The sequence below is a fragment of the Megascapheus bottae genome, chromosome 10, assembly GCF_031878675.1.
Source record: "Megascapheus bottae isolate mThoBot1 chromosome 10, mThoBot2.hap1, whole genome shotgun sequence".
NCBI classification, from domain to species: domain Eukaryota; kingdom Metazoa; phylum Chordata; class Mammalia; order Rodentia; family Geomyidae; genus Megascapheus; species Megascapheus bottae.
Genome location: NC_143518.1, coordinates 34800035 through 34827743, shown reverse-complemented (window position 1 = coordinate 34827743; position 27709 = coordinate 34800035). Strand labels below are relative to the sequence as shown.

Below are 27709 nucleotides of genomic sequence, written 5' to 3'. Positions count from 1 at the left end.
CATCTAGAAGAAAAAAAAAAACGAACACAATCCTTTGCTATATGCTTTTAGCCCCTGATTTTCCCTTATCTGCCTGTTTCCATTTTGGAACAAACTTTTATATATATATTTTTCTTTGTGATTAATAGAAGTGTTACATTATATTCACCAGATAGAAGGTGTATAACTTCACAACCATTGATACCCTTTCTCATGACATGGTCCCCATGGAACAAACTTTTTCTTTTAGCACAAAACCTTGTTTATATGAAAAAAAAATCTTTTCTTTTCAAAAATTGTTCCCAGGCTGAGAATGTGGCTTAGTGCTAGAGTGATTGGCTAGCATGCATGAAGCCTTAGGTTCTTTCCTGAGCACCACATAAACAGAAAATGCCAGAAGTGGCTTAAAGGCTCAAGTAGTAGAGTGCTTTGAGCACTTGAGCAAAAGACGTTCTCCATGGAATTTATTGTAAGTGGTGGTAGCAGTCGTGGTGCTGCTTGGTTTTGCTTTGGGTTTTTTTTCTAGGAGGGGCAAGATGAGGTGCAGATGGGGAAAGGGAAAGGATGAACAGGTGCAATTGTACTATCCAGCGTATATTATGTGGATGATGAACTATGTAACTTGTGGGCAGAGACAGGAGGAGGAAACTAGAAGACGGTGAAGGAAGGTGTGACATCGGTCATAAAAGAAATGTCCTAATCACCTGACTTATGAAATGGTAACCACTCTCTACAACACCTTAATAATAACAATATAATTATATTAAAAAATAAAATAGCAAAATTATATTTTATGTTTTACATTTCCTCTTTACCTATTTATTCTCTACTTATGGGTCCTTTTTCATCTTGCTTTCTAACTCAAAGTATATTTAGAGCAGAATGAGACAAATGATGACTGCCCGTTCACACAGATGCAGGTTTCATGATATTAGTGCTACTTGGATTTGTGTGTGTGTGTTACTGGAGTTTGATGCAGAGTTGGGCACTTGCCAGCAGGTACTCTACCACTTGATCTATCTGTCAACCATTTTTGTGTTGGTTATTTTTTAACAAAAAGTTTCACCTTATGCCGGGCCAGCTGGGACTATTTGTCCTTCCCTGCATCATTTGGGATGATAGCACCTTCAGTACTGAGCCCAGCTACTGGTTGAGATAGTCTCAAGAACTTGCCCCACTTCCTCGGGCTGATCAAAAACCATTGTCCCTAATAGCTCTACCTCTCAAGTAGCTAAGATTATAGACTTGAGCTACCAAATCTGGGCTTGCTGCTTGGATTTTTTTTTCAGTTGTGTGGGTTGAATTAAGGGCTTGGGTGCTGTGCCTGAGCTCTTTTGCTCAAGGCTAGCACTCTACCACTTTGAGTTACACCTCCACATCTGATTTTTGAGCGATTAATTGGAGATAAGAGTCTCACGGGAACTTTTCTGCCCAGGCTAGCTTCAAACTAAGTTCTCAGATCTCAGCCTCCGGAATAGCTAGGATCATAGGCATGAACCACTGCTGCCTGACACTGCATGGATTTTCAGAGGAGAGCCTTTGCAAATGCTTCCCCCATTTGCTCTTACATGAGTCTAGGAACTATAGAATATTACATTCTAGCTGAGTCAGACTAAGATAACAAAACTCTCAAAGGATCTCGAGCAGCAAAACCATCTTAGTATAAGCCAGAAAGGGCAGAAGATAAGGAAAATACATGTGGGGCCCAAATTCTTTAATAACTCTGTCAATGATATATAACTTTATGCATACCTAACTCCTCTGGTATGTCAGGCAGAGGCATTCTTGACCTTGAATGCTTAGACAAAGGTTTGCATTGTTCATAGGTTGAAGATGAAGGGGGACCGTGAATCAGCAAGACCCTGCTATGTCACAAGCTAGTCCATTAATATCAGCAGTCCAGGATCTGACTCCTTATCACCTACTAAGCCGTTGTTCCTGACTCCCTACCTACCTCATATATCAGGTTCACTAACTCAAAACTGTCTAATTACATCTGCAAGTCATTTCTGTCATCTAAGATACCATATCCACAAGTGCCAAGAATAAGAAGCTAGACATCTTTAAAGGCCATTATTCTGCCTCTGTGCCCCTTTTCTATTTGAATTCTTTTTAATTTGAAAAGGAAGGAAAATTATTTTTAAAAAATCAAAATAAATAAAGGATTGTAAATCTTTGTGAGACTTTGAAGCTCCTTCCCAGAAGTTAACTCACAAGAAGTCTTGTTCAATAAAGCCTAAACAGAGTCACAGAGGCAAAAGGAAAGCATCTTCCAGTCCCCCCCACACACAATTGTACCTTTCAGCCTAAGGAAAGGAAAGGCACAACACTTACCTCAAAGCCCACTGCTGCCATATGAAAATTCAAACAAGTTTTATTTTGATGCTGATGCTAATAAACCAATAAAAATGAATGTCAGGTTAGACACTGGTGGCTCATGTCTGTAATCCTAGCTACTCAGGAAGCTCAGCTCCAAGGATCATAGTTCAAAGCCATCCTGAGCAGAAAAAGTCCCTGTGACATTCTTATCTCCAATTAACCACCAGAAAATCAGATGTGGTGCTGTGGCTCAAGGTGATAGAACATTAGCCTATAGTAAAAAAGCTCAGAGATAGTGCCTAGGTCCTGAGTTCAAGCCCTGAAACCAACAAAAATCAAAAATATAAACAGATAACTAAATACTTGGGGAAATTAATTTCTGATATCATCATGTCCAGGAATTTTGTTTGTTCAGAAACTTGAATTTTGATTCAATCCTATTATTAATTATAGGTCCACTCAGATATGTACATGGTTTTAGTTTTGCTTTTGTTCTTTTTTTTTTTTTGCCAGTCCTGGGCTTGAGCTCAGGGCCTGAGCACTGTCTTTGGACTTTCTCAAGGCTAGAGCTCTACCACTTGAGCCTCAGCACCACTTCTGGCCTTTTTCTATGTATGCGGTAACGAGGAATCGAACCCAGGTCTTCATGCATGCTAGACAAGCACTCTACCACTAGGCCAAACTCCTGGCCCCTGCTTTTGCTCTTTTTAATCTTTTAGTACTTGTACAGTCATTTCAATTCAGCATGCTAGTGTTACAAATACAATGCATCTTAATCAGTATCACCCTTTACTTTTTTTTTTTTTCAGTCATGGGGCTTGAATTCTGGGCCTGGGCTCTGTCCCTAAGCTCTTCAGCTCAGAGCTAGCACTCTATCACCTTGAGACATAGTTCTATTTCTGGTTTTCTGGTGGTTAATTGGAGATAAAAGTCTCATGGATTTATGTGCCCAGAAGTGCTCGCTTTGAACCTTGATTCTCAGATCTCAGCCTTCTGAGTAGCTAGGATTATAGGCATGAGCCACCAGTGCCTGACTACGGTTTTATTATTTATTTTTTGACAGAAGGTCTTACTGTGTAACCCAGGTTCTTATAAAGCTCACTATGTATCCCAGACTGGACTTAAATTCATGATCTTTCAGCCTCAGCCTCCTGAGTATTTTGATTACAGGCATATACCACCAAGCTCAGCTTAGATTTTTCTATTTCTTCATGAATTTAGTCTAAGTACTATATCTTGGCTATGGGGACAGTAGTACTGAGGCAGTACTGAAGATAGAACTCAAGGTCGCATCCTATTTAAGCAAGCATTCTACCACTTGAGTCATGCTCCAGTCCTGGATATTATTTAATTCTGTGTTTTCTGTTAAAGCTCTGGTCCCCAAGGTGGAAATAATTTAAGACACACTGTGGAACTTTTAGAAGTGGACACTGGATGGAGGTCTTAGGTCACAGAGGAGCATACCTTCAAAAGAAAGGGAATGTGGACTCTTAATTTCCTCTGCCTCCTTCTCTTCTTCATTCTTCTCTTCCTCTTCCCCCTCCTCCTCTTCTTTTCCCCCTCCTCCTCCTCCTCCACCTCATTCCCCTTCCATTTAAAGGTATGATTGTTTATTCCAACACCACTCATGCTCCGCTGTGCTACAAGTACAAAACCAACAAGGCTGCCAGATAGAGGAAACCCCCAAACTGTACTTTAATAACTTTTCTTTTTGTTAATAGCCTTTGTCAGGCCTTTTATTATAGTGATGAAATGCTGGTAACTACAGTAGGTGTTGTGTTTCAAGGACTTTGTCATTTTCATCGAGGTTATCCAATTTGGTGGTGTTCATTGTACACTTGCAGAACTTCTAGCTGTATTTATTTCAGTAGAATCAGTAGTAATGTCATCACTTTTAGTCCTCATTGTAGTCACTTCAGTGTTTTCATATGAATGACTCTGTGTAGCTAAGACAGATCTGACTTAAGCAACTTAGGCTCATGGTTTCTGAGTTCTCAGGCTATGGCTGCAGGAAAGACACTGGTAGAGCAGAGCAATTCACATGTGGCCTGAAAGCAAAGAAAAGGGAATGCAGAAAGGGAAGTGGACCAAGGCAAGTGACAGCCCCCAGCCATACATCCCCAGTGACAGACTTCCTCCCACTAGACCACACCTACGTCCCCGCACGACCTCCTAACAGTGCCATCGTTCAGTGAATCCACCACAGGCTATCACCCTTCATCCGTGTCCCCAGGACTAATTCACTCTAGAATCCACCACATGCTCCCCCAAAATAGGCTTTGTTACATCTCTAGATGTTTCTTAGGCCAATTAGGTTCACAATTCATAGTCACCTCCCTTATTTCCTTTATCTAGCTACATTCCAGACAATTTATTAAGAGTGTGTGTGTGTGTGTGTGCGTGTGTCATGGGGCTTTGAACTCTGGGTCTGGGCACTGTCCCTGAGCTCTTTAGCTCAAGACTACCATCCTACCCCTTGAGCCACAGCCCCACTTCCCATTTTCTAGTGGTTAATTGGAGATAAGAGTCTCACAGACTTTAGTGCCCAGGCTGGCTTTGAACTGTGATCCTCAGATCTCAGCCTCCTGAGTAGCTAGGATTACAGGCATGAGCCACTGCTCCTGGTTCATTCATGTGTTTTTGAAGAATCAGCTTTTAGTTTCATGGATGTCTCTCTGAATTTTCTATTTTATTGACCTCTGGTCCATTGTTTTCTTCTTTCTGATATTTAGGTTTCATTTGCTCTTTCTTCCATTTCCTCAAATGATAAACCATAGTCATGATTTGAGATATTTCTTCCTATTTAATGCAGACATTTGTAGTTCTATATTTTCTTCCTTAGCACTGCTTCTTAATATTGGTATGTCATATTTTCTCTTTTATTTGTTTTTGTTTTACAATTTCCCTTTGGAGTTCTTCTTTGATTATTGGTTAAGAGTATGTTGTATTATTTCCAAAAACTTGAAAATATTCCAGTTTTACTTACGTTAATTAGTTTCTAATGTCATCCTATTGCAGTCAGATGCTTTTCATTACATATGACAATTTGTGGCATCATATATGATCTGCCCCGAGAAGTATTTCAGGTAAGTGCATATTTGTCGTTTCAGAAGTGGAGCTACAGCTCAAGTGGCAGAGTGTCAGCCTTGAGCAAAAAAGCTAAGAGATAGCACCCCAATCCTGAATTCAAGCCCCAGTGTCAGCATTCACAAAGCATTGAGAGTAGTAGTAAAGATGGAAAAGAGGTTTTCCTTATGAGCCAAACAAAACATAGTCACACTGTTTTAAAAGCTTACTTAAATATTATCTGCCCCTACCATACCCCAATTTTCTTCTCACCCACTGTGCTGTATGAGTTAGGAAGCACGTCTTATTCTTTGTGCCTGTTCAGAGCATTCAAACAATGATATAATGTGTTGTTGTTTGTTGTTGTTGCTTTAGCAAAGAATAGCACCGATGGGAGCCAGGAGTTTGGCCTAGAGGTGGAGTGCTTACCTAGCATGCATGAAGATCCAGGTTTGATTCCTCAGTACCACATACACAGAAAAAGCCAGAAGTGGTGCTATGGCTCAAGAGGTATAGGGCCAGCCTTGAGAAAGCCTAAGGACAGTCCTCAGGCTCTGAGTTCAAGCCCCAGGACTGGCAAAAAATGCCACTGATTTACTTTGGGCCAGTGATAAAAATTGAATTGAAATCAATGCTTCCATCATCAAGAATACAACATAGGGCCCGGGAGTTTGGCCTAGCGGTTAAAGTGCTTGACTAGCATGCACAAAGACCCGGGTTCGATTCCTCGGTATCCCACATACACAACCAAGCCGGAAGTGGCAGAGACGACAGAGAGCGAAAGAAGCGAGCTGAGCTGAAGTGAACAGAGCCCAACCGAGTGGTGGCCGGAGCGAGCGGGGCCGGAGCGAGCAGGACCGGAGCGAGAAGGGGCCGGAGCGAGCTGGGCCTGAGCTAGAAAGGGGGCCGGAGCGAGCAGGGCCGGAGCGAGCGGGGCCAGAAAGAGAAAGGGGCCAAAAAAAAAAAAAAAAAAAAAAAAAGAATACAACATAATACTAAATAACATAGATCAAATAGATACTACAAGGTAAGTCTGCACATGTTATTTCACCTGATTTTTATGAAGAACACATAGGAGAATACCACTTTATTACCTTATTTTATAGATAAGGACGCTGAGAGGACCCTTTCAAGAGTCAGAACCTTAAGGACCAGGATTTGGATGAATTCCTTCTCATGACAGAGCTTGGGCATTTCACATCGACTCTACAGGTTGTGGCACAATAGAAACAATTACAGGTGAGAATTTATCCTCTCAGAGATCCCTGTGGTCACTCCAGCATAGAAGGGAAAAGCGATAAGGCCAAACTTCCTTCTCAGAAAGGGCCTAGCATTCTCCTTTGAAATGGAAGTTGCTCCTTTGCTTTCATGGGTCCCTCTTCAACTGAGAACTTGACACCTTGCTCCAGAATGGGGTAGGAGGCTCCACCTGCAACTTTAGGACTGACTGGCTTCATGTGTCTTTTTTTTTTAATCCCTTAGCCTGGGAATGACACACACTGAACTCAAGGAAGGGAAGCCCATAACATAGACTCATCTTTGCTCCTTGCTTGCTTTTAGTGAAGGCAAGTACTTAGTGTTTTGAAATCCAGCCAGTAAGATGTGCAATGATGGTGAGGAATCTGTGCTTCTGAAATTAAAATGCTAGAATGCACAGGCAAAAGACATTCACCATGCAATTAACTCCTCTGACAACTTATTGTGGGGAGAAGAGCAAAGTGTCTGTTGTACTCCTTCTCTGTGCACTCTGGGCTAGTTCTGCCTGGCACATGAGAAGTGAGTTATACACGGGACAGACATATCAACAACCAGAAGTTAAAACTTCATCAAATTTCTTATTCTCTAGTAAGAAAGATGGCTGAGAAATAGAAATAGCAAAGGTATCTGTGTTTTAGGGTATCAGATAGGGAAAAGAAATTAAAGAAAAGAAAGAAAAAAGTGAACAGGTAGCTAGGCACCAGTCGTTCATGTCTGTAATCCTAGCTGAGGTCTGAGCTGAGGCTGAGATCTGAGAACTGTGGTTTGGAGCCAGCCTGGGCAAGAAAGTCTGTGAAACTCTTTATCTCCAATTAGTCACAGAAAAAGCTGGAAGTGGGTCTGTGGCTCACATGGCAGAGCACTGGCCTAGAACAAAAAAGGAACTTTGGGGATAGTGCCCAGTTCCAGAGTTCAAGCCCCAAGACTGACAAAAACAAATAAATAATAAATAAAAATAAACAGGGCTGGGAGTTTGGCCTAGTGGTAAACTTGCCTAGAATGCATGAAGACCTGGGTTTGATTCCTCAGTACCACATATGCAAAAAAAAGCTAGGACTGGTGCTGTGGCTCAAGTGGCAGAGCGCTACCCTTGAGGAAAAAGTCCAAGGACAGTGCTCAGGCCTTGAGTTCAAGCCTCAGGACTGGCAGATAGATAGATAGATAGATAGATAGATAGATAGATAGATAGATAGATAGATAGAAAGAAAGAAAAGGTTATTCAAGAGGGAGAAAGGAATAGTGAAAGGAAACTTGTAAGAAAAAGAACTTAATACTTTTCTGGCCAAGGAACATACAAATCTAATATAAATATAGTAATCTTTCAGTGGGGTATGGTAGCACCTGCTAATAATCCCAACTCTCAAAAGCGAGTTAGGAGAACCATGAGGCCAGACAAGGCTATGTATTGTTTATATATCACTTTCTTCCCCCTTACTGTACATCTTCTGTTTCCTATTTCTGCTCCTCTTCTCATTTTAAGTCCTAAGAACTTCTAGCCAATGAGAAGTAACTGATTCAGGATAAAGGAGAAATTGAAGGATTTAATATGATCCTATTTGAATTCTAAACAAAACCAGGTATGGGACAGAGCTAATGGTGTCCCCATCCTGACTGCACCAATAACACAATGGAGATGATCTGGCATTGAGTGCCTTTTAAATTTTTATGTATGGCCAGGAGTGTAACCTAGTGGTAGAGTGCTTCACTAGCATGCACGACGCCCTGGATACGATTCCTCGATACCACATAATCAGAAAAAGCCAGAAGTAGTGCTGTGGCTCAAGTGGCAGAGCACTAGCCTTGAGCAAAACGTGTCTAATGACAGTATCCAAGCCCTGAGTTCAAGCCCCAGGACTGGCAAAAAAAAATTAAAGAAAGTTTGAACAAATGGGACTGGATAAAACTGTGGAGCTTCTATATGGCAAAGGACAGAGCTGGCAAGTTAAATAGAAAGCCCACAGAGTAGGAGAAGCTCTTTACCAGCCATACAACAGACAAGGGCCTCATATCTAAAATATACCTACAACTAAAAAAAGATCAAATGTCTCAAAAACAAATCCTCAGAGAAACAATTATCCCATTAAAAGGTGGGCTACTTCAGTAGATGAATGGATCCCACACTGTTGGTGGGAGTGTAAACTCATTCAACCACTATAGAAATCAGTATGGCGATTCCTCAAAAGACTAAACATAGAGCTCCCCTATGACCCAGCAATCCCACTCCACCATTGCCACTAGCAATGATGTTCATTGCAGCACTATTTACCATAGCTAAGATATGGAATCAACCCAGATGCCCCTCAGAAGATGACTGGAACAAGAAGATGTGGTACTTATACGCAATCGAATTCTATGCTGTCATCAGAATGACATCGCCCCATTCATAAGGAAATGGAAAGACTTAGGAAAAAATCATATTAAGTGAAGTAAGCCAGACCCAAAGAATACAGACTCAATAGTTTCCCTCGTTTGTAATAATTAGTACACATCTAGGACTCTCCTAGCAGAGGATTACAATAGGTACTTAAGGTCATATATGATGAGACTAAATGAAAGAAACTCTAGGATATGAAAACAAGAGTTTTCTCTTGTATAATTGTTGTTCTTAATGTACTATATTATTTCTATTCTCTTTTTTTGCCCTTATTGTTAATCTCATGTGCTTACTGTATCTGACTTTGTTACCTGCTATATTGTATGTGTGTTTATTTGAAATAGGAAAGGGAGGAGGGAAAACAAGATGATAGGGAGGGGTGGGGAGAGGGGAACAGGGATAAAAACATGAGAAGGGATATCAATGTGTGAGAAGTAATGTACCTACTGCCTGACAAATGTAACTGTAATCCTTCTATACATTATCCCAACAAAGTTACACAAAGGGGTTTCGATTCAACATGCCAAGAGTGTGAGCACAATGGATCTTTATCATTATTACTACTGAAGAGAAGAGCCCAGAAGCCATTATACAATAACAGCCACCATGGACCGGGGGCATGAGCTAGTGGTACAGTGCTTGCCTAACATGCATGAAGCCCTGGATTTGAATCCTCAGCACCACATACAGAGAAAAAAAAACTGGAATTGGTGCTGGAGTGGTAGAGTGCTAGCCTTGAGAAAGCCCAAAGACGGTGGGCTTAAGAGTCACCCTAACTATAAACCTAAACAGTCTGGATCTGTCCTCATTGGAGATTGACCTGACCAGCAAGGCTGCATTGTAGCAGATATATTCACAACTTTTGTTTGGTATGCTCCAAAAAAATAATTCAAACACAGGCCACGAATTGATTCCATATATTTCTCGGGTATTTTCAGGGGCCACTGTAAGGAGTTGGGGAATCAGTGTGTTACCTTGTTAGAATTCCCAACCCTTAAATTTTAAACATATAAGTATTTAAGTAGAATCAACCAAATTTATAGAAATGCCACCCTTGAATGAATATGATTTACTCCACTTCCCTCTTCTCATTAACATCCTAATTACTAGTGAGTTGTTCTCCATCCTTGGGCCTCCATAGTGGGAGAAGTCTGAGGTCCCATATCATGAAGCTCTTAACGATAGAACAGAAACACTGCTGCCTCGCTTATTGCTAGGCTATTGCTCCAACTAGTATGAGTTCCATATCCATCCCAATCAAAACCAGAGAAGTCTCCACACTGCCTAGGATTACCCTCTGGGAAGAATACTCCACCACCGACACAGTGCTGGAAAACAAGAAGAGAAAGTGGTCATAAAACAACTCTGGTGCTGGCCTGGAGTGTGGCTTAGTGATAGAGGGCTTGCCTAGCTGTGAAGCCCTGGGTTTGGCTCCTAGTACCACATACACAGGAAAAGTGGCACTGTGACTCAAGTGGTAGAGTGCTAGCCTTGAGCAAAAGACACTCAGGGACAATACCCAGCTTGGAGTTCAAACCCCAACACTGGTTAAAAAAAAAAAAAAGGTACCTTTCCTACAGTCACTGCCCTGACATCTTGAGCAGATTTTAAGTGCGCTCATAAATTCTTGTTTTTAACTGTGATTTTCTTGGTCAGTCATGGTGTTGGAACTCAGGGTCTAGGTGCTGTCCTAGAGCTCTTTTGCTCAACCACTTTGAGCTACAGCTCCACTTCCAGTTCTGGTGGTTAACTGGACATAGGAGTCTCACAGACTTCCTGGCCTGGGCTGGTTTTGAACCATGATCCTCAGATCATGGTTTATTTGTTTTGTCTGTGGTACTAAAGGTCCAAATGAAGGGTTTTCTACAGCCAAGGCAAGTGCTCAGCCACGAAGCTATCCCTCACTTCCTCATTCATGCTTCTACTAAAAATGACATGCAGCAGGCAATAATTACATCTTCATGTGACTTTGCCAGAAAGCCACCTTGTACTAGCAGGGATGGCTGGGGGAGGGGTGAGAGGAAGGGGGAGGGAGGGAGGAGAGAGGAAAGGAAAACAAAATCCTCAGGGTCAGTTTCTGGCATCCTGGAACCGGTTTTCACTCTGTGACTCTGGGGAGGGCTCACTCCTGGGAGAACTTGCTTACTCTTGACAGCGCTCACTCTGGCAAGAACGAAGGCTACAATCTCATCCTGCCTTTGGCCATTACTCATTCCTAAAAGACTAGAAGATAGCAGGAGAGGGATACAATGGTCCCACCTGTAAGGAGACATGAATACTGCTTCAGGTAAGAGCCAAATCTGCCTGCCTTGGCAATCAGGCCACAAAGCAGTCCACAACCACAAAGATGTGATGGGGGTGGAGAGAGGGGGGAGGGAATGGCCTCAATGAGAGCAGGCAAATGTCTAGGACTCTCCTAGTAAAATCTTTAACACAGTATGCATCTATGCATGCACCAACAGGATTGGGGGGGGAAAAAAAGCTAAACATCAGGTAAGAGATATAATGACTGTTTTCTAGCTTTCTCAGCCCTCAAAAGACTTCAAGGGAGCTGGTACATTGGATCACGGCTGTAATCCTAGCTACTCAGGAGGCTGAGATCTGAGGATCAAGGTTTAAAGCCAGCCCAGGCACTAAAAAGTATGTGAGACTCTTATCTCCAATTACCCACTAGAAATCCGGAAGTGGGGCTAAGGCTCAAGAGGCAGGACAGTAGTCGAGCTGAAGAGCTCAGGGACAATGCCCAGGCCCAGAGTTCAAGCTCCATGACCCACCTAAAAAACAACTTCAAGGCACATTTACTGAACATAAGCCTCACCTTAACTACAAGGGCCTGAGTGCTTATCCCAAAGGCTAACAGACAGCATTTGAAGCCTCAACTCTAGAGTTTGGGCCCCAATAGTACAGACCCATAGCTCTGGTCCCGGAGACCTGACAAAAGAATAGGTTTACACTCCCACACATCTACACATACACACATGTACACACACACACACACACACACACACACACACACACATACACACACCTTTACTCACATGTCCCTACCATCCCTCAGGCTCACATGTTCACAGTTACATCCGGTGACTCTCATTCCAGCACACAAGGCATTGGCTGCTCCCTCATTATTAAATACTCTGAACTGGATAAATCCCGCAGTGAATTCATCTGAAAATAAGTGACGGAAGATAGCAGTCAACAAAGATGCTAGAAATAACTTCCTTGAAACCAGCTCAGAGATTTCAGCATTCAGTTACACTAACAGAGCCTGGCACCTTTATAAACAATGTCTGGAGTGTCTCAGTCAAAAGTTGGCTACGGGGGGCTTTTTACACTAAGACTACTGAATGCCTCTAGGAACTTACTGTACTAATTAGCCAAACTGTTCACAAGCTTCATATTCTCCATCATTTTCAAGTCTCAAATCCCAAATGTAAGTAATAAATGGTTTGAAAGGTAAGTCAGAGGCTCAGCCTTGATGAAGGATTGGTTACCAAACTTAGAGTTACACTAAACAAACTACTAATTAGCCCTCACAATGGACATAAAACTGTCCTGTCTTTTTGTCTGTGGTTCTGCCCTGTGCACATGACTCTGGCTTGGTCATAACAAGGTACTAAGGCATTGATCATGGGAATCCTAGGATTAAGTCTAGACCGAATGTCCCCAGTTCAAATGCTACCTCTCCTGGGCTGGGAGTTTGGCCTAGTGGTAGCACGCTTGGCTAGCATGCATGAAGACTCAGGTTCGATTCCTCAGTATCACATACATAGAAAAATCTGGAAGTGGTGTTGTGGCTCAAGAGGCAGAGCACTAGTCTTGAGAAAGCCCAAGGACAATGCTCAGGCCCTGAGTTCAAGCCCCAGGACTGGCAAAAAAAAAAAGTTAATCTCTTCTACTTGTGCCCTCAGACCAGTTCCTAACCTTCAGAGCTTCCAATTTCTGCTCTAAAACTCAGGCTAATAGTACATCAGATATCCATAGTAGACATGCAAATTAATGGAGACCATACAAATAACATTTATAGAAAAGAACAAGGCTGTAGGAAGTGAAAACTATCTACCTATCATAACTGCTGTTAGTTTCTGAAGAGTTCAGAAGTACTTTAAGGACTTACTCCGTCCAAGGGGTGAGTAATAAGATGCTGTTTTCTGGGCGTCACCAAAATCGTAGATCACAGGTGTTGCTGGGCCATTGTCAGTCCAACACCTCCCTCCTCCATATTTTATTGGGTATCTCTACAATGAACAGGAGAAGTCATTGACTAAGGAAAATTGTTTTTGCTTTGGTTTTGATTTTGGTTGTGGGGCTTGAACTCAAGGCCTGGGCACTATCTCTGAACTCAAGGCTAGCACTCTACCACTTTTAACTTTTAGCCACAGTGCCACTTTCGGTTTTTGTTAGTTAATTGGAGTCTCATGGCGTTTCCTGCTGGGGCTGGCTTTAAACCTCAATCCTCAGATCTCAACCTCCTGAGTAGCTAGGATTACAGGCCTGAAACACCAGTGCCGAGCCAAGAAAGTAGCTTTCACTCTCCCAGACATGCTGTTTAGAGAGTGGCAATGTTGTTGTATCAGCAACTGAGATTATTTCAGAACCTGACAAACAGCCAGTTGCTCATGCCTATAATCCTAGCTGCTCAGGAAACTGAGATTTAAGGATCAAAATTCAAAACCACCTCTGCCTGAATAGTTAATAAGACTCTTATCTCCAATTAACAAAAAAAAGCCAGAAGTGAATCCAGCTCAAGTAGTAGAGTGCCAGCCTTGAATGGAAAAAACACCCAGGCCCTGAGTTCAAGTCCCAAGGCCAGGAGTTTGGCCTAGTGTAGAGTGTTTGCCTATCCTGCATGAAGACTCAGGTTCAATTCCTTGGTACCACCTACATAGAAAAATCTGGAAATAGTGCTATGGCTCAAGTGATAGAGCTCTCGCCTTGAGAAAGTCCAAGGACAGTGCTCAGGGCTTAAGTTCAAGCCCCAGGACTGGCAAAAAAAAAAAGACAAACAAGAATCATTTCCTTTTTCTATACATCTCCAACGCTACAGTCACTTTGCATGTTTATAGTTTCTCTTTCTCCCAACCATTCTCTCTCCTTTTTCTGGCCCCTAACTCAACAAGCAAATGAGTGTTAGGAAAAAAAAAACAGCACAGAAACATGGCTCCTGGCCAGGCTAAAACACCTGCGTCTCTCTGCACCCATGAAAACTAGCCCCAGAGAGCTTCCCCGTACCTGGTAGAGTCCAAATAGATTGTGTCCCAGATGCTGGAAGAAACCAGTGGCGGTGTGATACCTCAGCAAGGAGCTGTTCCTCCAGTTCTGTAGGGGAGTCTTGTTGGGCACATGCCAGATGCCTAGGTCCTGGGCCTGGATGTCAAAGTAGCCAGGATTCTGGAAAGAAACTAACAGTTATCCCGGTCCAGCCACACAGTCCCACAAGGCTAAAGACCCACATGTGCAGCTCTCAGCTGAGCTGACCTCTCCGGTTCCAGGTAGGCAAAGGCCAGCTATGCTCATCATCTCTATTTCCTGTAGACAATAGTACTCTGGCAATACTAGATTTCTAATGACATTGTGATCTTGTTTAAAGAGGCTGAGATCCAAGGTATGCATGTCTCTCTTCTGCTACAACCCCACCTTCCACAACCCTCTTCCCAGGCCTCCCTTCTGTATGCTGGTGGCCCAGCCACCCTCAAGTACTCACACTTCTCCAGCTGGGTGGAGACTGGCACCAACCTTGTAGTCATCGGTTGTGGCTCCCTCTGCAGACCCAAAGGTGTTGTAGTTGGCCCAGTTGCCATCTCCCTCTGGGTAGTCTGCTCTGTTGCCCTGCTGACTGGACCAGCGATCACCTGTCGTGCACTTCCCAGCCATGAAGTTTTCATGTATACTGGCCACCAGGGTCCAGCCACCACCCGCAGTGGTCATGTCACAGAAGGTCTGGTAGATGACGTGATTGTTGGTGCGGAGAAAGTACAGGCCATCTGCAGAGACAACAGCCCAGAGTCTCCCTGTGTGTGGGATCCTGCTCTACCTCATTCCCAAACCAGAACACATCTAGAAACTAGGACTATGGCCTAATATCTCCTCTCTTTAATCCTATAACTTTGTGCCTAAAGTACTAGAATGGCCCTATGACTGAGATAGGACATAGAATTGCCCAAATTCACAGCAGTAATTTCCATCAAGTTAAACCCAGTCCTCAGGTGTCCCAACAATTCTACTCCACTCCTGCACATCTGAATTGAAAACAGAGGTTCAGATTCACTTCTAGTCAGCAGACCAAAAGACAGAAAAAAGTATTCCTCAACAGATAAATGGAGAAACAAAGTCTCATGCATATGTGTATATATAGAATATATAAATGGGTTGCACATACATGCATAAAAGATTTTCATATACAAGCAATGAATAAAAGAGAATGAATTGTCCATGCTACCAGATGTGGAAACTAAAAAGAATTACTCTAAGTGAAATAAGATAGACTCAAAAGTCCAAATATCTTTGATTCTATTTATCTGAGGTAACTAAAAGAGATAAATTAATAAAGACCATAAATTGAATGACAGCTATCAGGGACAAGGGGAAGGGAAAACATGAATTCATTGCTTACTGGCTATGGAATTTTCATTTGGAGTAAAAAAAAAATCCTGAAGATGGTGATGATATTTGATCACACATTGGAAAAGTAATTCATGTAACAATTCATGCACTTAAAATAGTCTGAAAAAGCCAGGTTCTGGTGACTTATCCCAGCTAATTAAGAGGCTGATGTCTGAGGCTCAGGATAGGAAGCCAGTCCACAAAGTCCATGAGATTCAGCTCCAATTAATCACCAAAAAGCCAGAAGTGGAGATGTGGCTCAAGTGGCAGAGCACTTGAGTGAAAAAGCCAAGTATTAGCACAAGGCCCTGAGTTCAAGACCTAGTACTAACATGTACACTTACACACACACACACACACACACACACACACACACACTTCTATGTAAATTAAATAATGGGAATTGTAAATGCTTCATCACTCACCATGGGCATTCTGCTGCTTCTGTTTGATTTCCTTGCAGCTTCTGGGCAATGAAGATAAAAAAGAACCAATCCAGCTCTCCCGATCAATATTGCTCTTAGCTAGAGAATAGACAGCATTTTATTGCCATTAAAGGATATTCAACCTCCCTGGCCACTAATCCTAAACTCACTTCTCAGCTGTGGCAGAGCCTTACTGCTAAGTTGAAGGCTCTGAGAATCCAGTGACACCTTCATTCAATCCATCTGACCTCGCAAAGCTTCGTACATACCTTCCTCTACAATTCCTAGTGCTGTTTGGCCCTGTGCTGGCCACTGGGCATTCAATCAAATCGAACCTCAGCCCTAAGATCTTACCTCTAGAGGAGTTGCTCACAAGTCAACAGGAAATTATAATATGAGGAACCAAGAAAAATCTCAAGAATACAAAAGGACTTCGAGATGATAATGGAGGTTGGATATTCCTGGTTTGTCTGGGATAGTGTCTCAATCATAGGCCTTTCAGCCCAGAGTGATATGTTAGATTATTCTTAGAGATTTATCAGCAGGAAGAAACAGAAAAGAATTTAAGTCAGAGAGACATGAGTCCAAAAGCCTGAAGAAAAAAATAAGCCCAACATTATACATAGTAGAAATATATGTAATAGCTTGATGTGGCTAGAGAACAGGAGGTAGACAGTGCTGAGACAGCTCGGAGATATCTTCAGAGATAATAAATTATATAACAATGAAGAGAAATACAGATTGCCAAATACCACTGTAGAGAGAAAGACTGTGGAAAAAACATTCTCTGTACAAAAAGGAGGCCCTGAAATTTCCAGGGAAGTCCAAAGGTCAAGACCTTGGAAGCAGAGAATGAACCGGCACAATTTTATGCAGAAGCACAGATCCTGAAGCCAGGTATGCCTTAAGCAACTCTCACTGCTACAGGACAGATCTTTCAAGAGACCACTGATCAGCATTTGGTCTACTTCCAAGGAAGCCTCTGTGCATCTCAGGGTTATGCTCTTTGGTCCAGGAGCGAACAGGAATTAAGATCAATGTCGTCTATGTCCATTTTCCTTGAACATAACCTGGGCTCCTAGAAACTCACCTGCACTGCACCCTCTGGTGACGACAATAAGAAACAGCAGGAAACCATGGTGGGTCATGATAGTCTAAAGAAAAGCAAACTGAAAGTCACTATCCTCATAATCTTGTTCTCTGTCCCACTCTCATCTATTCCTACAAAGACTCATCTAACTCGCTTCGTGCCAGTGGCTCACACCTGTTATCCTAACTACTCAGGAGGCTGAGCTCTGAGGACCATCCTTTAAAGCCAGGCAGGGCACAGAAGTCTGTGAGACTCCAATGAATCTCCAATTAACCACTGGAAAACAGGAAGTGGTGCTGTGGCTCAAGAGCTAGAGCAATAGCCTTGATCTGAAGAGCTCAGGGACAGTTCTCGGACCCAGAGTTCAAGCCCCAGGACCAAAGGCAAAAAAAGACTCGAACTCCCCTTGCCTTTTTTTTTTTCTTTTAATTCCACTTACCTCTGGGATCTAAACCAGAACTGAGCTGAAAAACGTGTTCCCCTGGCTCACAAGGTGAGGATCTGAGAGCTGTGGTCAGTGGGGACTGGATGCTTTTTCTGAAGAGGCTCCAGCTGTAGGATGAGTAGGATGAGGCTCTGACCCTTAATGGGAGCAAGACCAATGGGCACAGTGCAGGTTTCCAGCCCCACCCTTCCTTGGCACAATGCCCAGTGGGAGATGAGACTTCTAGACATTGCAGAAAACCTTCTTTATACAGTAATGATGTCTTGAAAAATATAAAACTCATCCAAAACCATTGTCTCTAGATTGTTTTTAATGGATCTGTGAACTTGAATAAAAGAACACAGGTAAGGAGACTAACAAGCGCTTGTGTTGGTTTTGGTTCTGTTTGTATATTTCTTTCCTACAAAGTAAAAATAGTTTTGTTTTTTTTTAATCTCCAAGAATCAGACACTCTTATCAGTTGAGGCAGGCACTCTATCATGAACCATGCTACTCTCACTAACTAAAACATTTTTTAAAAATTAAACACCAATGCTGAAACAACTACAAGACAGACTAGAGAGACAGGAGAGACAACGAAACTCATAGGCACAAGCAGGAACTTCCTGAACAGAGTTCCAGGAACACAATAGACTGGAAAGAGACTTGCCAAATGAGACTTCCTAAAAATAAGTTTCTGCACAGCTAAAGACATAGCTAGTAAAATAGAATGACAACCAATCAACTGGGAAAAGATATTTACCAGCAATACATCAGACAAAGGCTTAATATCCAATATTTACAGAGAACTTAAGAAACTAATTCCCACCCACCCTCCAACCCAACAAATCAATCACTAATTGGGCAAGGGAACTAAAGAGAGACTTACCAGAGGAAGAGGTAAAAATGGCAAAGAAACATATGAGAACGTGTTCATCATTCATGACCATAAAGGAAATACAAATAAAAACAACCCTGAGATACCATCTTACCCCAATCAGAATGGCCAATATTCTGAATTCAGACAACAGCAAACACTGGTGGGAATGTGGAGAAAGAACCCTACTGCACTGCTGGTGGGAATGTAAACTACTACAACCACTCTGGAAAGTAGTTTGGAAGTTCCTCAAAAAACTAAACATAGGGCCAGGAGTTTGGCTTAGTGATAGAGTGCTTACCTAGCATGCACAAAGACCCAGGTTTGATTCCTTGGTACCACATACACAGAAAAAGCTGGAAATGGTGCCGTGGTTCAAGTGGTAGAGCTCTAGCCTTGAGAAAGTCCAAGACAGTGCTCAGGCCCTGAGTTCAAGCCCAGGACTGGCAAAAAAAAAAAAAAAAACTAAACATAGACCTTCCCTATGACCCAGCCATACCACTCCTAGGTATCTACCCTGAGCATCATAATCCAGGATATGATAAGGACACCTGCACAGCCATGTTCATCGCTGAACTATTCACAATAGCCAAGCGATGGAAACAACCCAGATGCCCCACCACAGATGAATGAATTTTTTAAATGTGGTAGCTATATACAATGGAATTTTACTAGCTACCAGACAAGATAAAATGATGGCATTCGCTGGGAAGTGGATGAAATCATATTGAAAATCATATTGAGTGAGATAAGCCAAGACCAAAGAGACAAAAGGCACATGGTCTCCCTGATATGCTGGGCCATGATGAGACAGAGAAAAAGAGGGGAAAACCCAATTCCTAGCAAAGGGAAGAAATGAACATAACATGTGATCTGAAAGAAATGGCTTCATTGCCAATATTCAAAGAGTTAAACCCTTCATTCTATTTAAGTCTAGAGGTTTTTGTACATTCCAACATTTACAAATTTTGTAGACTAGACAATGAGGCTTCATATTATAAAAGTAAAAACATGATTGTGATAATTACTCAGCGTAACTGTCATAGTACTATAAACATATGCAACCACTTAATCATAACAATAAAAAATTAAAAATTCAGGGCCTGGAATTTGGCCTAGTGGTTAGAGTGCTTACCTAGCATACACAAAGACCCGGGTTCGATTCCTTGGTACCACATATATAGAAAAAGCCGGAAGTGGTGCTGAGGCTCAAGTGGTAGAGCTCTAGCCTTGAGAAAGTCCAAGGACATTGCTCAGGCCCTGAGCTCAAGCCCAGGACTGGCAAAAAAAAAAAATTAAAAATTCAACATCAAAGCCGCACACGATGGTTCACACCTATCATTCCAGTTATTTTGGAGGATAAAATAAGGAAGATCTATGTTCAGGGTAAGCCCAAGCAAAAAGCTCACAAGACCTCAAGCATGGTAGTTCATGTTTGTCATCCTAGCTCCGTGAGAAGCACAAATAGAAAAATTACAAACCTCTTATTTTTGTCAAGCTGACCCAGACGAAAAGCAATAACCTTTCCAAGAAATAACACACATGAAGAAAGGGCCCACAGTATGACTCAAGTCATAAAATATCCACTTAGGAAGTACAAGGCCTAGAGTTTAAACACCACTTAAATACCATCATCATTTCATAGAAAAACAAAATGTCAACAAAAACAAGAAGAAATAATTTCAGAGTAAAAATATGCCTTTAGCTGAAATAAATTTAGTTCCATGCAAATACTTAATACTTTGTCCTTATTTTTTTTTCATTTTGTCACAAGCTAGTAAAACTTTAGTCCAGACTAAGTTTGGAAGTAAATACAAACATCTTTGGTGCCTCAAACCTTCTATATCATCCTTGATATGTTGTCTTCAGTACTCAGCTATAATCGAACTGATCAGCCAACAAACTGACTGGACTCGGATTGTAGGAAAATGATCAATCTAAGGGAAATTGCACCCTTGTAGTCAGCAGAATCCAACCACTAGCTGTGCTCATTGATTTTTGCCTCCTACTTCTTAAGCTTTGCTAAGACTTCCAGTTTGAGCATCCCCCACTCTCTTCTGTCTCTAGAAATGAACCCCCATGTTGCCAACAAGAATCCTGATCAAACACAAACCATCGCTACAATTCTATTAAGAACGTCCCTGAAAATGGAAAGACTTAGAAAAGATCATATTAAGTGAAGTAAGCCAGACTCAAAGGAACTTAGGCTCAATGGTTTCCCTCATTTGTCATAATCAGTAGAAACCTTGGGCTCTCCTACCAGAGATTTACAATAGAACAAATAGTAGGAAGCTAAATGAAAGGATCTCTAGGATATAGAAACAAAAGCCATATAATGAGTAATTGTTGTCCTTAAAGTACTATGTTATCTCTCATCTCTTTTGCTGTCCCTTGGTTATCTCATATTGTTACAGTATCTCACTTTGTTACCTGATATATTGGATACATTTGTATTTGCTTATTTGAAATTGGATAGGGAAGGGGGGAAAACAAGATGAGGGGTGGGGATGGGGGGGAGGGAAATGGGGACCAAGACATGAGAAAGGGTATCAATGTATGTGAATTAATGCACCTTCTATCTGGCTAATATAATGTAACCCTTCTATTAATTACAATAAAAAATATATGAAAAAATTAATAAATAAATAAATAGACTCTCAAAAAAAAAAGTCCCTGAGCAGCTACGGTAATCCTAGCTACTCAGGAGTGGTGCTGTGGCTCAAGGGTAGGGCGGTAGCCTGGAGCTGAAGAGCTAAGGGACAGCACTCAAGCCCAGAGTTCAAGCCCCATGATTGAGGGGAGGGAGGAGAATGCCCCTGTTGTTCTTCAACTGGAGAAACTCAAAGGCCACACCACGTGGGCTATGTCAACTACCTACTGCTGTGTAACAAACTGCTTTCAATTTAGAGGCTCAAAGCAAGCCTCATTTCTTTTGTTTATGATACTGTGATTTGGGCAGAGCTTAGAAGGCAGCATCTGCTGGGACCTTTCCAGGCCTTCTCTCATCATCGCCCACTTGTAGATTTTATAGATCGTTGGGCTGGATTTTTTTGACAGTCCCCATCCTAGGCTCTCTAGCCCCCTGCTGCATCAGCAGAACACCCTCCACCCCAGGCCTAAACTCCCCCCTGCCCACTCACAGTCTTCAGTGACCAACTGCACACGCTGAATACCTCCTGCCTCTAGTCCTGACTGTAGAAGAATGCCCCTGAACAGGCGCCATTTCTCCCTCTCCTGAGAGGGAAGTGGCCTTGTCAGCCCTGCTAACAATAAACTCCTTTGCTGTACATGACTGTATCTGTATGGTCTTCTGGGATGGGTGCGTTCCCATTTTACAGGTAAAAGTATTCATACACCTGAAAGCAACGGCCATCTTACTGCCGGTGATCTCTGCGTTTTCTCTTCTCCTAATGGGGCCTGATGTGGACTTTAGATGAGATTCTCTGGTCACCAAACTTCCATATGCAACAGAAGATAATCATATGTTGAGAGGGCAAGCAAAGAGGAGATGCGAGAGAAGTGAGAGAAGTGTCAGGAGACAGAAACTGGACCACCTGACCTCCACTTCTACTGAAGCCTAAGTTAGGATAAGACACAGCAGTGTTCAAGGCTGGGTTGTATGTGTTAACAAGCTGAAAATGGTTGGAAGATAGGGAGCTGACAAGAATATGACAATCTTTTTGTGTATCTCTGTGTGTTATGTGTGTGACAGTACAAAAACTGAAACTCAAGGTCTCACGTTCTCCTTTGACTTTTTCTCTTAAGGCTGACATTTCAACCATATCTCCACCTGTGGATTTTTGCTGGTTAACTGGAGAGCAGAGTCTCAGATTTATCTGCCCAGGCTAGCTTTGAACCAGAATTCTCAGATTCCAACCTCCTGAGGAGCTAGGACTACAGAAAGAAACTAACAATTCCTGGCAATAAGATAAAAAGTTTGAACCCCTGCCTGGCAGGCAGAAGGCCCTGGGTTTGATCTTCAACGACTGCTTTTGAAAAAGACCACTGCTTTTGAAAAAGTGTTATTTTGGGTAGATTTAGATTCACCACTAAAGGTTGGAGGCAAGGCTCAAGTGGTATGGAAACAGACAGTCCATGTCAAATAACTCAAAATGTACCTGAGGAAAAACAAACAATATGTGAATACACAGAGAGAGAACCCTTGTAGGAGAAAGCCACTCCCTCCTGGAACACCTCACTCTAACCCAGCAAAACAAAGACAGTTCTATTGTTTTTAAGAAAGAAACTTTTAATGTAATAAAACACAAGCACATAAACACATGGAGAATTATTTGGTATAAGTTTAATGAATTACCAAAAAGCAAATATCAAGGCTATTATCATCATGGTCAAGAACAAAACCTTGTCACCAGCCCAGGTACTTCCCATATGTTCCTCCCAGATTACAAGCCCCTCTCTTATAGTCATTGGTCCAGTAAAAGTAATCATTAGCCCAGTTCTAGTGATAATCACATCCAGATCAAAACTTTAAGTTCATAAAATATCTTGATATCTAGCCTTCACATATACTTCCAAAACTTTTACTCTTGGCCTCTATACAAAACTTTTAGCAGGGCCAGGAGTTTGGCCTAGTGGTAGAGTGCTTGCCTAGCATGCATGAAGACCCAGGTTCAATTCCTCAGTACCACATAGATAGAAAAAGCCAGAAATGGTGCTGTGGTAGAGCTCTAGCCTTGAGAAAACCCAAGGATAGTGCTCAGGCCCTGAGCCTAAGCCCAGGGCTGACCAAAAGAAGACAACTTTTAAACCTATTCAATTTCACAAACACAATACACAGAAACCTCTGGGATGTTATTTGAATAAAATAACTCTATAGGTTAATATAAAAAACCTATAGGTTATTGTCTATAATACTGTTATCTATATTATCCATATTACCATTATTCTATATTATGTAAGTTATTGCATAAAGAATTAGAAGCTGAGATCTGAAATTTCTTCTGGAAGACTCTTTTTTCCAACTGGTCAGCAAAAAGCCAGAAGTGAGGGTGTGGCTCATATAGCAGAACACTAGCCTTGAATGTAAGTCCCTGAGTTTAAAGCGTACGACCAGTATACAACTGAGATCCTCTGATCTCATAGTTCAAAGCCAGCACAGGTAGAAAAAGGCTCTTATCTCCAATTAACCACTCAAAAGCTGGAAGTGGAGCTGCGGCTCCAATGGTAGAGCACTGACCTTGAGCAAAAAAGCTCAGGAACCGCACCCAGACTCTAAGTTCAAGTCCCAGTACTGGCATGTACATGTGTGTGCACACGCACACACACACACACACACACACACACACACAGAAATAATTAACAGAGCATACTGGTTATCTCAATTGTTACTGTTTTTTAATTAATAACTTATAACTTCTCCAAAAGGATTTCATGTCTTTTGGGTTACATTTATTCCTGTTTATGACTTGTAGCTTGAACACCCTGTGTAACCTGTCTGGCCTCAAACTCATGATGATCATGCCTTCATCTCTTAAGGGCTATTATTATTAAGTACTTAATACTTTTATGCCTCTGTGCTTTGTGTGTGTGCTGGTACTGGGCCTTGAGTAAAAAAGCTAAGGGACAGTATCCAGGCCCTGAGTTCAAGCCCCAGTACTAGCACATACAAAAAAATTCACTGGGGCTGGCTTGGAGTTTGGCCTAGTGATAGAGTGCTTGCCTAGAATGTACAAAGATTCAGTGTTCAATTCCTCTGTACCACATACGTAGAAAAAGCCAGAAATGTTACTGTGGCTCAAGTGATAGAGCTCTAGCCTTGAGAAAGTCCAAGGACAGTTCCCAGGCCCAGAGTTCAAGCCCCAGGACTGGCAAAAAAAAAAAATCCATTGCTTACCAAAGCATATTAAGAAATTTTCATGATAGTGAAATTCATAGGCTCTCTTTCTTATACCTGATTAGGCATCCCTGACCTAGGTGGTGACAGGTAGAGAAATACCTGGTCTGATATATTGGAAACCTTAATCACAGGATTTTAAATGTTGCTTGGACACTGGTAGCTCATACTTGTAATCCTAACTATTCAGGAGACTGAGATCTGAGAACTGAGGTACAAAGCCAGCACAGGCAGGAAAAGTCATTTTATAAGACAGATATTTATCTTGTTTAAAAATAAGTTTGCAAAGAGGATAGCTATTCATATTAGAAGATGATATTTTATTTACAACTGCTCACCCAGACAGAGCCTTCTTCAAGGAGACCTTTACCACTTAAACTAATCTCTCCAGGCTCAGAGGTGCTCTCGTAGTTCAGAAATTAACATAACGAAAGGTATAACTGATTACTGCTGGGGGTCTTGGGGTAGTTTAAGAGGAAATACACTCCCTACTGTTTTTTTTCCTGCTGATAGTGGTACTGGGGCTTGAACTCAAACCCTCACGCTCTCCCTGGGCTCTTTTCACACAAGCCACAACTTCATTTCCAGGTTTTTGCTGGTTACTTGAAAATAACCAATTATAGTCTCATGGATTTTCTGCTTAGGCTGGATTATCTCAGCCCCCTTAACTAGCATGAACTACCCAGCACCCTTCCCCACTGTATTTTATTATAGCTTTGGAATGCAGTTAATGAAACCATTTTTCAGAAACAGAAGCCTGGAAATATGTCAGATCGATTGACAGTATTACCAATTCACAACCAAGCCCAGGTTGTACTTATACTTAATTTTTTTTCCATCCAATGACTCTTGCAACATTCCCTTGCCCTTCTACATCAAGCCCCATGTACTGAAGAAGCTATGGTAACCACCAAAGTGTCTGTTATCTACATCTTCATGACTTGTCCCAGGCTACCACTTGGTGGTGCCAGAAGATCTTCCTAAGTGATCCAGCAACAAGGAATCGTAAAAACAAAAGTCATGATGTAAAAATCAATGTTAATGAATTCTTTAATAATAAAAAAAGTCAAAGAGGACTTTTTTTTTTTTGCCAGTCCTGGGGTTTGAACTCAGGGTCTGAGCACTGTCTTTGGGCTTTCTCAAGCCTAGAGCTCTATCACTCAAGCTACAGCACCACTTCTGGCTTTTACTATGTATGTAGTACCAAGGAATTGAACCTGAGTCTTCACACATGCTAGGCAAGCACTCTATCACTAGGCCAAATTCCTGGCCCTCAAAGAGGATTTTGAGATGATACAAATAAGACTTAATTGGCCCCGAAGTCCACCCCCCCCCCACACAGTGTAGCTCACTTACTTTCCAAGTTTATCATCTGCACAAAGCTACTAATGAAAAGAAAGGCAGCTCACTACCTCCCTTGAAGTTCATCGTAAATATCAATTCTATTCAGATAAGACAACACCACATCTAATTGTATTTGATTAGTTATATACACACATCAAGAATATGCAAAGGCAGTCTGAATGAAAGATAACTCAGATACAGTTAGCTAAAGCCTTCAAAAAGATTGTATTTACAGATTAGTACATATTTATCCGTTCATAGTCAAACACATACTAACTACCTGGACTACTTTTTTGTTGTTGTTTGTAGTTTGGGGAGTTTGTACATTTTATTTTGATGAGCAAGGATCTTAGTAGGCTGGCCCAAATTTTGTGATGCTCTTGCCTCAACTGTCTAAGTACTGGTAATATAGGTATGTGCCACCAGTCCTACCTAGATTATATTATTAAATAAGTTTGTAATGATTTATATCTTCATTGCCCACTGCTTACTATTTTTGCTTTCTTTATTGTCCTATTCTACTTTTGTATCCCTTCATATTTTGTGGGGCTACCTCTCCCCAAAATTATTCAATTGTTCATATACCAGTTCCTTGACATTCACTTTCATTTGGGGTGTGTGTGTGTGTGTGTGTGTGTGTGTGTGTGTGTGTGTGTGTTTGCTTTGTTTTTATCTTAGTCTTTATCTTAATACAAGGTCTTGCTACATTGTTCAGGCAGGCCCCAACTCACTACAGTCTGAGATGGCCTTGAACTTGTAATCTCCTGGGGCAGTCTCCTAAAGGTTGGAGTCACAAGTGTGAGCCACTACTCCCAACTGATAGTTCACTCTGGGAAGAACTTAAATGAAGACAAGCCTTGATATTTGTCCGTGTATTCTCCCTAAACTTGCTGTTTTCTTCAATATAGTCTTTACTGTACTTGTATGTTTACTTTTACACACAAATTTTAGAATTAGCTAGGCTTTCAAAAATCTGCCTCAGTTTTGATGAGGATGACATTGAGTCTCTAGACGTGGAGATTGATTTCATCATACATTAAGACTTCAACTCCATGAACAGTCTGTATTCTTTTATGATTTTAGCTTCTCCTTAATTTCTCCCAATGTGATATAATTTTTTTCCAAGGGTATTATTTATCTTTCACTAAATTTATCCCTTGGAAAATTCAGCATGGCTCAGTGGTTCTGTACCAGCCTAGTAAGTACAAGGCCCTGAGTTCAACTCCTTAGTACTAAAACTAAAAATTATCCATTATATTTAATTGTTTTGATAGTCATAAATTGCAGAGCTTCTATCTTATTTTTTAGTTCTAGTTTCTACTGTTTTGATATTGGTGTGTTGACCTTATGATCTTCTTAAATTCATTTATTAATTTTAAGGATTATAGAGCCTTTTGATTTTTTATATTTATAGTCATATGTTTTCTTTTTCTTGACTTATTTTACTGGCTTAAGTTCTCTAGCAAAATGTTGGCTAGAGGTAAGCATGATGGTACATATCTATAGTTCCAGCTATTAGAGAAGCTGAAGCAGAAGAATCCCTTAAGCCCAGGAGTTCAAAGCCAGCCAGGACACAGCAAGATACATGTCAATAATAATAATAATAATAATGAAGTAAAGTCAAATAACACAGCTCTAATTTTGACCTTTCATGAGGGTTCAGCCAGATGGTGACTAGAGTTGGGATAATATTTTTTTCCCCAGTCCTGGGGCTTGAACTTAGGGCCTGGGCACTGCCCCTGACCTTCTTTTGCTCAAGGCTAATACTCTACTGTTTGAGCCAAGTGCCACTTCTGGCTTTTTCTGTGTATGTTTGTGTATGTGGTACCCAGGAACCAAAACCAGGGCTTTGTGAATGTGAGGCAAGCACTCTACCACCAGGCCACACTCCTGACTCCTATTCTACCACTTTGAGCCACAGTGCTTCTTCCAGTTTTTGAGTGGTCACTCGGAGATAAGTTTCACAAGGACTTTCCTGCCAGGGCTAGCTTTGAGCTGGGGTCCTCAGTCTCAGCCTCCTGATAGCTAGAATTACAGGCATGAGCCTGAGTGCCCAGCTAATGAGTTGAGATCATCTTAAAGGCTTCTTTCACACAT

The 27709-nt window shown here is 41.6% G+C and overlaps 1 protein-coding gene across 1 annotated transcript; it reads right to left on the bottom strand.

Annotated features, from left to right (window-relative positions):
• Positions 1-9929: 9929 nt before the first annotated feature.
• On the bottom strand, positions 9930-17171 carry LOC150058009 (intelectin-1a-like). Its single transcript, XM_090341609.1, has 7 exons — positions 17114-17171; positions 16024-16122; positions 14732-14979; positions 14228-14386; positions 13113-13233; positions 12060-12163; positions 9930-10323 (listed from the first exon to the last, which is right to left on the bottom strand). The coding sequence occupies exons 1-7, from the start codon at positions 17169-17171 to the stop codon at positions 10171-10173; spliced, it is 942 nt and encodes a 313-aa protein (XP_090197735.1). The 3' UTR covers positions 9930-10170.
• Between the last annotated feature and the right edge of the window lie 10538 nt (positions 17172-27709).

Bases quoted from the DNA above. Each gene is read 5' to 3' on its own strand.
- LOC150058009 (XM_090341609.1), bottom strand. From the start codon at position 17,171: ATGACCCACCATGGTTTCCTGCTGTTTCTTATTGTCGTCACCAGAGGG. The intron at 14,387-14,731 runs GTTGGTGCCAGT...GTTTCTTTCCAG, and splicing joins CCACAACCGATGACTACAAG to AATCCTGGCTACTTTGACAT. The intron at 10,324-12,059 runs GTGAGCCTGAGG...CTTGTTTTCCAG, and splicing joins CCGGATGTAACTGTGAACAT to CACTGTGTCGGTGGTGGAGT.